A 13,495-nucleotide genomic window follows, 5' to 3' on the forward strand; every position below is an offset into this window, starting at 1 on the left:
AAACTATTGCTTGTCTTTGTTAAGTATTTCCAAAAAGGAGGAAAACAGAAGTAGTTATATAAATTCTGCCACTTTTATTATAATTTGCACATGAGAACTGAAATGAGATAAAACAAGTTACATAACTGGCACACAGCAAGTGTTCACGCTTTTACAAAAGGAACACCGTCTAGTAGTAATAATATGGTCTAGTTACCTCACCTATAAAATAAGATGCCACCAACCATCTGACAAGGATGGTTGTGAGAATTCAATAAAAAATAATGTAAATAAAGTATACATGTCATGAACATGGTGAGAATTCAAAAAAATAGAATCATGTACAATAGCAGTTGTAAGTGAAACAATGAACTATTACTCCTAAAAAGGAATGACTCTAGGAGATGTAAAAATAACTTAGAGGGCATACATTCCCTAGTTCCTTTAGGTAGGTAGGTAAATTTATTTCAGCAACCACAGCTGCTCTCTACTTGAAGCAAATACATTATTAAATCAAGCTGAATTCTCATAAGAAATTGTACTTGTTATAAACTCATCTTTGTATTGCTTCTAATTCCTAAACCCAAAAGTAAATGCTCACTTATATATACCCGAGTCTATCTCTGTTAAACACATTTATGTACTACTCATTAAATACTGGGGAAGTTTTATAATATAAACATATATTCAAGTATTAGTTATGGATCCAATTAAACACTTTATAATTCACTAGAATAAGTATATTTAACATTTCCGAAACCAAAATTCAATAAAGTTGACAGCCAGTTGGGGTTTTTTTGGAAATTTTAATTACCCCAAAAGAGACGATCTTCTAAGTAAGAATTTAGAAGCAAAACTAGACAACAGAAAACATTATAAGCTACTTTATTAAAATCTGTAAACTACCTAGTTGTTCCATTTCCTCTGATATGAGTTCACTTGTGCAAATCGCCAGTGTCTCCATGTCTTCATCCTGCACTCTGACTTTTCGTTCACCCCGATGTCTCCAAATACAAGACTCATCTACCTATGGAAACAGTTCTTTTCACTGGTGGAACTTTAGGTTAAGACTAATGAAAATCAGAAAAAAAATAATGAAGAAGCTGAAGAGTACCTTAAAGAGGAAGCTAAACCCCATCATTAGATGTGAGGGAGGAAGGAAATTCTTTTTTCCTACGAAAGATAATGTACATAAATGTTTTAAAAATACTGTTTTCTCCATTTTATGCTTGTAAGATATCTGCCACAATGGTCACGTTTGTTCTGTCTTTTCTCTGTCATGAAGGAACATTTCCCATTTACAGAATTTGGCATTATATATAGGAACAGGAATTAAGAAAGAAAAAATATGAGTGCTTGCTCTCATCATCTGGGTTAGTCAGATCCTGAATAATCTATTTTTAGAAAAAAAGGTCATGCTATACTTTCTTACCCTTATAAATGTAAACTATATGAAAGTACACTGTCATCAATAAAAATATATATGGAGATGACATGTCAAATGCTGAATTTGCTACACCACAGCAAAATTTTCCTTATTTAATAACAGACTTCATATATGAAGTCAGAATAATTAGTTTCTGTTCTGAGAATATTAGTAGATGGTCCTCAAACCTGTCTCCATAATCCACTGGCAAGTCATTACCTCTTATCATGAAGCTTCCTGTTGTCAAATACTCTCCAGTTGGTGCTGTTTTAGACACCTGAGGAACACAATAATACATTATACTCTTGTCTTAAGAAATATGTTTTTTAAATTTTCACCTGAGAAAGTAAAGCCATATTGAAGTAAAGAGTACTATGTCCTGAAAAGTTTATAATTTAGCAAAAACTCTTAACACTGAAGGGCTATCTCTTCAAAGACAGATATACGTTTGTCCGTAACAAAGAAAAGAAATAATGAAGGATACACTACATCAATCATTTTCAAATGCCATGGACTAGAGCCACAACTGATCCACATTTCCTCTAATGTGAGACATAATAAGGAAAACAAGGATAGTTTAATAAGCTCATCATAAAGGTATAAAACTATATTTACTATATTTATTACATTAAATCCTTTCCTGATATACTTTTTTTTTTGGTAATGAAATAACCTTTCATCTTAGTAAATAAAGATAATAGCATATTTTTTAAAATATCTTCTAATTTGGCAAAATAGGAAGTGAGCGATATAACTCCACAATTTAAAAAAAATTTACACATCTGTGAAACACCCAAATCTGAGAGTATCTTTACTAGTAATAGTTATGCAAGGGATTAAAAGCACACTAAAAAAACCTATTCATAAAAGAATTAAAGCCACTTTTATAATAGTACCAAGGCAGAAAATATAATCCCAGAAGTGATATTAATTTCCTAAGGACACAATACCACAACGTAGCGGAAAATAATAAATATAAACAGATATAAAATGAAACTAAATCTAAGGGAGGATAATAGTATTGAACTCTCTTTACCTTGCTGTATAGCTTTAAGACTTTGTAAAAGTTTATCATTATCAATTATAATTCTTGAGAACGTGAAATGAATAGCAATGTGAAGTCATATATGGAATGAAGTATCATCAAAAAAATAGCATTAACCACAAAGAAGGACAATTACTAAACCAAGTGTATAGAAAAAACCACTGGATATACCTACTTTACAGGAAGGGCCAAAGAGAATTCAGAAAATTTCCACAAAGGCGAACAGGAGAAAGACTTTTTAGGTCAGTAGGCCAGTTATAACTGGAACAGTCTTTATCCCATATAATTACATAGATCACTCTCAAATCTTACCTTCCCAGAAAGGCCTTCCCTGACACTACATTCAAACTGGTAGCCTCTATCACTCTCTATCCCCTTACTCTGCTTTAAAAATAAACTTTGTTACCTGCCACTACATATCTATTTTTCAACACCAAAATGTCAACTCCATCACAAGGTACTTTGTCTGCCTTGTTCAATTCTATATCCTCACAATTTGGAACACAGTTGCTCTTACTAAATTAAGAAAAAGGACCACAGCCCTTATTACCTGATGATGGTACACCCACCAAGCACTAGTGATAACTCGTGCATCCCAAGCAGCACTGTAGCAAAGTGCCATCGTGCCAGCTTCAGTCAAGGTCCGAGGGGGAATTGGTTCTCCTGTAATAACAATACTAGAACGCTTCAGTACCAAGGTACAGACTTTCTAGAGCAAGACATGGAAACCACATGCAGCATAACAGGTTCACTCCTCTTATATTTTAAATAATAATACCACACTTTAATTTCAGTATTACAAGAAGTTACTATTTTTATTAAAAATGTATTTACAGGGCTTCCCTGGTGGTGCAGTGGTTAAGAATCTGCCTGCCAATGCAGGGAACACGGGTTTGATCCCTGGTCTGGGAAGATCCCACATGCCACGGAGCAACTAAGCCCATGCGCCACAACTAATGAGCCTGCGCTCTAGAGCCTGCAAGCCACAACTACTGAGCCCGTGTGCCAGAACTACTGAATCCCACACGCCTAGAGCCCATGCTCCGCAACAAGAGAAGCCACCGCAATGAGAAGCCCGCGCACTGCAATGAAGAGTAGCCCCCGCTCGCTGCAACTAGAGAAAGCCCGCGCACGGCAACAAAGACCCAATGCAGCCAAAAATAAATAAATTTTAAAAATTTTTTTAAAAATGTATTTACACAGCAGGTTTTTAAATGGTCTGAGTAAATAAAACAAGTCAGAGGAGAAATATCCTCTTTTATCAGTAATTCTAACTTCATTCCAGAAAGGATAATTTAGAAAAATCTATTCAAAGGTTGAAGACTTCCAGAATTACTATATATTGCCTAATTTGTCAAAATGAAGAGCATATTAATATACCCCTACAGTAAGAATTCAAATATTTTAAAATTGGGATATAATTCACATACCATAAAATTCACTCTTTTAAGGTGTACAATTTAGCGGGTTTTAGTATAGTCATAAAGCTATGCAATCATTACCATTAATTTCAGAACATTTTCATCATCCCCAAAAGAAATCCTGTATCTATTAATAGTCACTTCATCTTCCCAGCCACTGGCAATCACTAATCTACTTTCTGTCTCTACAGATTTGCCTATTTTGGAATTTCATATACATGGAATCATACATACCTGGCTTCTTTCACTTAGCATGTTTTCAAGGTTCATTCATGTGAGAGCATATGTCAGTACCTCATTTCTTTTTAAGTCTAAATAATATTCTATTATATGGATACACCACATTTTGTTTATTAATCAATGGATCGACATACAGGTTGTTTCCGTTTCTTGGCTATTATAATGCTATTATGAATATCTGCAAATAAGTTTGGACATATGTTTTCAATGATCTTGGAATACCTAGGAGTGGAATTGCTGGGTCACATGGTAAAATCTATGTTTACCTTTTTCAGAAACTATGAAACTATTTCCTATAGCAGCTAGATCATTGTCCATTCCCACCTGCAGTGTATAAGAGTTCCAATCTCTCCACAACCTTAGCAACATGTTACTGTTTTTTTGTTTCTTTTGGCCGCCCTGTGTGGCTTGTGGGATTTTAGTTCCCCGACCAGGGATTGAACCCAAGCCCTTGGCAGTGACAGTGTGGAGTCCTAACCACTGTACCGCCAGGGAATTCCCACTGTCTGTTTTTTTATTTCAACTATTCTTGTGGGTGTTAAGTGGTATTTCTCTGTGGTTTTGATTTGCATTTCCCTAACGGACAAATGATGCTGAGCATCTTATCATGTGCTTGTTGGCCTTTTGTATATCTTTGGAGAAATGTCTATTTCACATTTTAAAAATTTTGCTCATTTTAAAATTGCCTTTCTATTGTTGAGTCAGAAGAGTTCTAGAGTTCTTTGGATATTGGTCCTTTATCAGATAAATGACTTGCAAATATTTCCTCCCATTCTGTGGACTGTCTTTTCACTTTCTTGATAAGAGTCCTCTGAATTAAAGTTTTAATTTTGCTTAAATCTGATTTGTTTTCTCTTCGGTTGCTTATGCTTATGGTGTCATATCTAAAAAATGACTTCTGATCCAAGATTATGAAGTTTTTTTACACCTTATTTTCTTCTAAAAGTCTTATAGTTTTAGCTCTTAAATTTAGGTCTGATGCAATTTTTTTTTTTTTTTTTTTTTTTCGGTACGCAGGCCTCTCACTGTTGTGGCCTCTCCCGTTGCGGAGCACAGGCTCCGGACGCGCAGGCTCAGCGGCCATGGCTCATGGGCCCAGCCGCTCCGCGGCATGTGGGATCTTCCCAGACTGGGGCACGAACCCGTGTCCCCTGCATCGGCAGGCGGACTCTCAACCACCTGCGCCACCAGGGAAGCCCTGATGCATTTAATTTTTTTTTTTTTCTTTTTTGTGGTACGCGGGCCTCTCACTGCTGTGGCCTCTCCCGTTGTGGAGCACAGGCTCCAGACGCGCAGGCTCAGCGGCCATGGCTCACGGGCCCAGCCACTCCGCGGCACGTGGGATCTTCCCAGACCGGGGCACGAACCTGCGTCCCCTGCATTGGCAGGTGGACTCTCAACCACTGCACCACCAAGGAAGCCCCTGCTTTTAATTTTTATAAATGGTATGAAGCAGGGGTCTAACTTCATTCTTTGGCACATGGATATTAGTTGCATCAGCACTATTTGTTGAAAAAATTATTCTATCCCCATTGAATGGCCTTGGCACCCTTGCTGAAAATCAACTGACCATAAACAAGGAATCTCAATTCTCTTCATTAATCTATCAGTCCATCCTCACACCAATATCACACTGTCCTGATACCACACTGACTGTTGTTTTGTAGGAGGTTTTGAAATCAGGTAGTGTGAGTCCTCCAATTTTGTTCTCCGTTTTCAAGAATGATTTGGCTAATCTGGGTACTCTGCATTTCCACATGAATTTCAGTATGAGCTTTGTTCATCTCTGCAAAAACAGGCAGCTGGAATTTTGAGAGGAACTTATTTTATTCTTTTGTAATCCTGTTATAAGTGGATGTTTTATTAATTTCCTTTTAATACTGCTTATTGCTAGTATATAGAAATATAACTGACTTTTATATATTGACCTTATATCCTAGACATTGCTGAACTTATTAACTAATAATTTTTAGTAGATTGCTTAAGGTTTAAATATATAAGATTATGTCATTTGCAAACAGAGATAGTTTTATCTGTCCCTTACCAATTTGGATATTTTAAACTTTTTATTGCCTAATGGCCTACTTAGAACCTCCATACAATGTTGAGTAAAAGTGTGGCAAGAACAGATGTGCTTATATTGTTCCTGATCTTGGGGTAAAAGCTCTCAGTCTTTCACCATTAAGCATGATTTTTAGCTGTGGACTTTTTCATAGATGTTCTTTACCAACTTGAGTAAGTTTCCATCTATTCTTAGTTTGTTGAGTGTTTGTATCACAAATGAGTACTGGATTATTACCAAAGGCTTTTTCTGCATCAATTGAGATCATCATGTGGTTTTTGTCCTTTATTTTACTAATACACTGTATTACATTAATTTTCATATGTTAAACCAACTTTGCATTCCTGGGAATAAATCCCACTTTATCATGTGTATAATCCTTGTAATATGCTGCTGGATTCAGTTTCCTAATATTTTGTTGAGGATTTTTGTGTCTATATTCATAAATGATATTGGTCTGTAGTTTTCTTTCCTGTGATATCTTCATCTGGTTTTGTTATTAGGGTAATACCAGCCCTATAGAATGAGTTAGAAAGTTCCTCTCTCTTCTACCTTTTGGAAGTTTATGAAGGATTGATGTTCAGTCTTCTTTAAAAGTTCTATAGATTTTAGGAATTTGAATCTTATTGTTTTGGTTAGTCTAGCTAAAGGTTTATCAGTTTTATCGATCTTTTCAAAGAACTAACTTTGGTTTTGTTGATTTTTCTCCACCGTCTTTCTATTCTGTTTTATTTTCACTCTAATCTTTACCATTTCCCTTCCTTTCCTTACTATGGGTTATCTGCCTTTCTTTTTCTAAATCTTAATGTGTACAGTTTTGTTATTGATTTCAAATCATTCCTCTTTTTTATTATAGGTAGTACAGCTATAAATTTCTCTCTGAGCACTGCCTTAGGTGCATCTCATAAGTCTCAATAAATTTGCTTGCATTTCACTCACCTCAAAGTATTTTCTAATACCCCCTGTGATTTCCTCTTTGATCCACTGGTTATTTTATGAGTGTGTTGTTTATTTCCACACATTTGTGAATTTTCTAAATTTTCTTCTATTAGTGGTTTCTAATTTCACTCCATTATGGTCAGAAAATTTACTTTATATGATTCATTAGTTTTAAATTAACTGAGACTTATTTTATAGACTATCATATGGTCCACCCTGGAGAATGTTCCATGTGCACTTGAGAAGAATGAGTAATCTAGTGTTGTGAGGTAGAGTGTACTAGAGATATGTGTACAATCTAGGTAACTTGAGTGTTGTTCAACTCTTCTATTTCTTTGTTGATCTTATAGCTAGTTATTCTAGCCATGATTGAAAGTTAGGTATTGATGTCTTGAACTACTATTATTAAATTGTCTATTTCTCCCTTCAATTCTGTCAGATTTTGCTTCATGTATTCTACGGCTCTACTGTTGGATGCATATATGTTTGTTTATTTATTATTTTATAAATTCATTTACTTAGTTTTGGCTGTGTTGGGTCTTTGTTGCTGCATGCAGGCCTTCTCTAGTTGTGCGAGCAGGGGCTACTCTTCATTGTGGTGTGTGGGCTTCTCATTCCAGTGGCTTCTCTTGTTGCAGAGCACAGGCTCTAGGCATGCGGGCTTCAGTAGTTGTGGCACATGGACTCAGTAGCTGTGGCTCGCAGGCTCTAGAGCACAGGCTCAGAAGTTGTGGTGCACGGGCTTAGCTGCTCCGCGGCATGTGGGATCTTCCTAGACCAGGGCTCGAACCTGTGTTCCCTATACCGGCAGGCGGATTCTTAACCACTGCACCACCAGGGAAGTTACAGATGCATATGTGTTTGTAACTGTTACACCTTATTGATGGATTGACACTTTTATCATTATAAAGTGTCCTTCTTTATCTGTATTAGTGATTTTTCTCTTATACTAAAAATATTTTAAACAAAAGAATTAAAGTTATGAATAATAGAAAGAAATATATTACCTGTTGGATTCTTAATTACACAGCTAGTTGCTCCATGAAGGTCAGCATGTACATAAATGTCCCCTTTAAAACAAATAAGAAATAATACTTTAAGTCCTGTTTCTTTGTTTTTAAGTTGAAATTGTTTATTTACTTATTGTTTAATGGGTTCAAAATCCAAAAGGTATAAGAAGACATATAAAGAAAAGTCTATCTCCCACCCCTGGGAGATTTCTCATAGGCCTCCTCAGAGGAAAGCAATGCTAATAAGGCATATTACAAAAATGGTCACAGTTCTTCTCCCTCCCTCTATTCACACCTCTTTGCTCTATGACCTTGAAGCTTCTCCCATCAAGAGGTGGAGTCCACTTCCCCATCCCTCAAATGTGGGCCGACCCCTTGACCTGCCTTGGCCAGCAGAATGTGGCAGATGTGACCAAATGCCAGTTCCCAGCCTAGGCCTTGAGAGGTGCTGTATGCTTCCTCTTTTTCTCTCAGAAATTTGCTGAGTTACCATATAAGCAAGCCCAGGCTAGCCTGATGATGGGTGAGAGACACATAGAGATGAGTCATCCTAGCAAGTGCAAAGGTCCTGAGAACCATAGATGGTTGACAAATGTGACAAACAGCCAGGAAGCCAGACTGAAGGAAAGTAAGAAATGAGGCTAGAGAAGAAGTCAGGAGCCTTGTAAGCCACAATGAGGACTTCTAGTTTTATTCTAAAGTGTGTAACAGCAACAAATGAATAAATGAGCAAACAGATGAATGCAGCAATGAATGGTCAACTAGGGAAAAGTAAAGTGCATGGTTTCTAACAGAAAAAATGAGCAGCCATTGTTTGCCATGGATAGTTCATCTGAGATTTGAAACTCAAAGAAGAGCAAAGCTCATACAGTTCCATGAAAGGCTCAGCTCACAATGAACAAAGTTAGAGAAGACAGAGACCAAGCCCTGGGTACCATGTAACCTAACCCTGTTGCTTTCTTTCCTGGTTCTGGATTCTCAAAGGACATCAGATTAGCTCTGATACTGATTATTGATTTCTGATACTCACACTGAGGGTTCAGCCACAGTGAAGTGGTGGTTATCGGCAAACAAAAAAAAATGAGAGGGGCTTCCCCAGTGGCGCAGTGGTTGAGAGTCTGCCTGCCGATGCAGGGGACGCGGGTTCATGCCCCGGTCCGCGAAGATCCCACATGCCGCAGAGCGGCTGGGCCCGTGAGCCATGGCCACTGAGCCTGCGCGTCCGGAGCCTTTGCTCCGCAACGGGAGAGGCCACAACAGTGAGAGGCCCACGTACCGCAAAACAAAACAAAAAAAAAAAACAAAAAAAAAACGAGAGGCCTTACAACACAGCACTTAAGTCCTGCTTCTAAAAGTGAAAAACGGTCACAAACTTCAGCACTGAAAAATTAAGCTTTTAAAAATCTGATCTACAATGACTTTGGAGGATTGAAAGCTATTTTCTTAATGCAATGGAAAATCAAAAATCTAATACTACAGATTAGCTCGGCATTACTACTTTAGGGATATTCACTTAAAATGTGAATCAAGTGTCAAAGCACATATTCAACAAACCATAAACCCTGAAATTCTTTCTACCAATTAAATCTGTCAAACAAAGGAGTACAAGATAAAAATCTACACCTAATATTGAGATAACCAATCCAGTTACTTAAAAGAAAATTCTTCAGAATTTTAATCTTACCTACCTGGTGTCAAGTATCTTTTCACAATTATTTCATTCTGTTGCTGATCTCGTCCACCAATAATTAGATAGTTCTCTGAGCTAATGAACCAGAGGAATTTCTCAAACCTATCAAATTTTAAAGAAAAAAGTTAACATTTCTTTCTCTTCATAGTTGCCTGAATTCACACCCTTTTAACAAACAAAATAAAACAGAAAGCTCTCCTATCTGTGAAGGTTAAGACAACTTGATGGCTTAATTTCTTAAGACATCAAGCTGAATTTTACTGAAAACTTGCAATACAAATTGCCCTAGGATATTCTTAAGACAGTCTCAGTAGAAAACAATTAAATTTTATGCTTAAAAAATATGTTCTCTCTTTATTTTCCTCCCATATAGACAGCCTTCTTAAACTGACGTTATAACAATGAATTACAAAAAGCAAAAGCATAAAATGTCACATGGTCCCTAGGTTTAGCTTTCTTTCAGTGGGGCACTGGATAGGCTTTGGGACCACCGATGAGAAAGAAAAGCTGTTTTCCCATTCTGTCCTCAATTAATCAACTGAATGTTTACATATATGATATTCTTTACAGTTTAAAAAAAATACTAAAAAACAAAAGTTGCTGTCAGAAGTGTAAAATTATAACTTTTCTCAAGAAACAAATTAACTTGGGTTTTCATGATTAATACATACCACCACAATAAAAAGTAAAGAGTGTATATTTGTATGACATTTAGAAAATGAGATGCACATAAATATTTCCTATTTTACATATGACTCACAAGATAATTTTTTTATGATTTAACCTAGAATTTTAAAATTTCTGGTTAAAGATGATAGATTGAGCACAGGCATTAAATGAAACTTCCTCATAGCTCCCAAAATATAATAGCAAAAGGACTCTATTCCTATTTTCTAATCTGATTTTTTATTGAGTAATACATACACATGGTTCAAAAAATGTTTTAATTACATAAAAAAGTATAGTGAGAGATCCTACATCTCTTCAGTTCCCACAGCTGCTACTAACCAATTGGCCATTAGCTTCCTGTATCCCTCTCCAGAGTTTCTTTATACATACAAAAGCTAAAATAAAATGCTTATTCTAAACTTTTTCTCTTTTTCAGACACAACACACTGTTTTGCATATTTTTTTCTTTTTTCACTTAAAAATATATTTTCCTCATTGCTGAATGGATGTACTATACTGATTTAACCACTTCCCTATTGATGGTAAAGAGGTTTGCAAAAAGACATAAACCCACAAGGACAAAAAGAATGTGAAAGATAAATCAAGGATGTATTTTGTAATCATCCTAGCAGAGGAATACATAACTAACAGGCCAAAAAAAAAAAAAAGCCAACTAATCAAAATAAAGCAACAAGGAAGACAAAAAAGAACACAGAACAAATAAGACACACTGAAAGCTAGCAGTAAGATGGTTAGATTTAAACCCAAATATATCAGAAATTATATTAAATATAAATGTAGTCAATTCTCCAGGTAAAATGCAAAGACTGTCAGACTGGAGAAAAAACAATGATATATACTCCTTTAAAATATAAGGATATAAAAAGGTTGAAACATAATGATGGAAAAAGATAATACCATGCAAATACTAACCAAAAAACAGTTTATACAGTTTTAACATCTCACACAGATGGAAAAAATAGATATAAAAGGACATTTCATTAAAATTAATAAAAGGCTCAGTTCACTGAGATGATATAACAGTTCTATATTTGTATCACCTAATTACATAGCCTCACATATATAAAGCAAAAGTTCAGAAGTAAAAGGAGAAACAGATAATCCAAACTGTATGATATTTAACACACTTCTCTCAGTAACTGGGAAAACAAGCATTAAAAAGAGAATTATAAAGGTGCCAAAGATTTGAACAACATGATTGATAAACATGACCTGATATTGAGAAATGCACTCAGTAACTGTAGAAAAGACACTATTTTCAACTATATATGAAACATTTATAAATAAAGCTGCCCATAAACAGACTGGGCCATAAAGCAAGTTTCAACAACAAACACCAAATGACTGAGATAATTCAGAATATCACCTCTTTAACGCAAATAAAGCTAAAAATCAGTAACAAAAAGATAACCAAAAACCCCCATGTGTTTGGACAGTAATACATATACTTCTAAATAATGCATGAGTGAAGAAATCACCATGGAAATTAGAATATATCTTGACATGAAAGATAATGAAAATCCTAAACAACAAAACTTTTTAGATACAGTTAAAGCCATGCTGAGGGAAATTCACTGCCTTACATATATTAGAAAAGAGGCCGGGGGAAGGGGGAAATCAATGAACTAAGCTTCTGTCTCAAGAAATCAGAAAGGAAAATGCAAATAAATCCCAAAGAAAAGTAGAAGGATGAAAATAATTATTAAAATAGAAGGCACATATATAACACTGGAGATCAATAGTCAAAAACTGGTTCTTTAATGATATTAATACTACTGAAAATCCTCTGGTCAGATTAATCAAGAAAGAGAGAAGGCACAAATAATTCTTGAATGAAAAGGGAGAAGTAATTAATGATTCTAGGGATGTTAAAAACTTAAGTGGAGGGACCTCCCTGGTGGTCTAGTGGTTAAGACTCCATGCTTCCACTGCAGAGGGAATGGGTTTGATCCCTGGTCAGGGAACTAAGATCCCGCATGCCACGCGGCGTGGCCAAAAAAAAAAAAAAAAGTGGAATATTATAAACTTTTTGCCAATAAATTTCAAACTTTGGACAAAATAGACAAAGTCTTAGAAAAACATTGCTAACCAAAACTAGAAAATCTGAGTAGTCCTTTTATCTACTAAAGAATTTGAATCTGTAATGAAAAACTTTCCCATAAAGAAAACTCCAGGTGACTTCCATCAACATTTAAGGACAATTGATAAAGGAACACTTTCCAATTTGTTTTATGAGATAATATAACCTTGTACCAACAGATAACAAAAACATTATGAGAAATGAAAATTACAGGTCAATCATATTCATCAATAGAGATGTTAGAGAAAGAAAGAAAAAAGCAACAAAATTTTGAAAGCTGGAAAATAAATGAACAAGTGAGCAGACTCAAGAAGCTGAATCCTGAGCTGACGGTGCAAAAAACCAAGAGACAAATCAACTTACACTGTATGACCCATAAAGAGCACAGGTACTGCTAGAAATCGGGTTTAAGATGAGGTTTAAAAACAGAAGAACTGGCTGAAAATCTTATCAAGAAGTAAGCACTTCCCTAGATCTTTCCAGCTCGGAACATGGTGGTAACTGCCCCTTCAACACTCTAACAGAAAGTTAGAAATTAATTCTTTAAAAGGGTACAAAGAGGATCTCTGGACTAGGGGAAACGTATCACAGTTGTAAGTAGGAGTAATATATGTAAAATAGGGCAATTAAGTAAATGTATGAAATACTGGATACTAAGACTCTCCAGCTTATTATTTCCACTGAGCTCCCAAAATGGTGATAGCCAGGTCTTCACTTTACAAATAGAAGAGAAAGAAGCTTTTGTGGGAAATGAGACCAGCCGAAAAGGCAAAAAGCTAAAGACTTCAAGAGTTCCACAGATGGCCCACACAGATCATTTTACAAGTCCAACAACCCACAAAGAACTTCCAATCACCGTTTTAATGTTCTGCTATAAAAAGTGAGTAGACAGTCAAGGATCACCAAACGTACA

The 13,495-nt window shown here is 35.7% G+C and overlaps 1 protein-coding gene across 3 annotated transcripts in view; it reads right to left on the reverse strand.

Moving 5' to 3' along the window:
* Nucleotides 1–13,495, reverse strand: part of NEMF (nuclear export mediator factor) — a 57,064-nt gene that overhangs the window by 17,684 nt on the left and 25,885 nt on the right. For all 3 annotated transcript variants that reach the window (XM_089906114.1, XM_089906107.1, XM_022570629.2), the window contains 6 exons: nt 9,811–9,914; nt 8,120–8,182; nt 3,001–3,113; nt 1,625–1,682; nt 1,094–1,152; nt 886–1,006 (listed from right to left, as the gene is read on the reverse strand). In XM_089906114.1, the coding sequence (XP_089762240.1) occupies nt 886–1,006; nt 1,094–1,152; nt 1,625–1,682; nt 3,001–3,113; nt 8,120–8,182; nt 9,811–9,914 (518 nt within the window). The remainder of the gene's footprint in view (nt 1–885; nt 1,007–1,093; nt 1,153–1,624; nt 1,683–3,000; nt 3,114–8,119; nt 8,183–9,810; nt 9,915–13,495) is intronic.

This window comes from Delphinapterus leucas, chromosome 2, assembly GCF_059928025.1.
Source record: "Delphinapterus leucas isolate spDelLeu-1000000601 "Yukka" chromosome 2, BTC_Dleu_Yukka2, whole genome shotgun sequence".
Taxonomy (NCBI): Eukaryota; Metazoa; Chordata; class Mammalia; order Artiodactyla; family Monodontidae; genus Delphinapterus; species Delphinapterus leucas.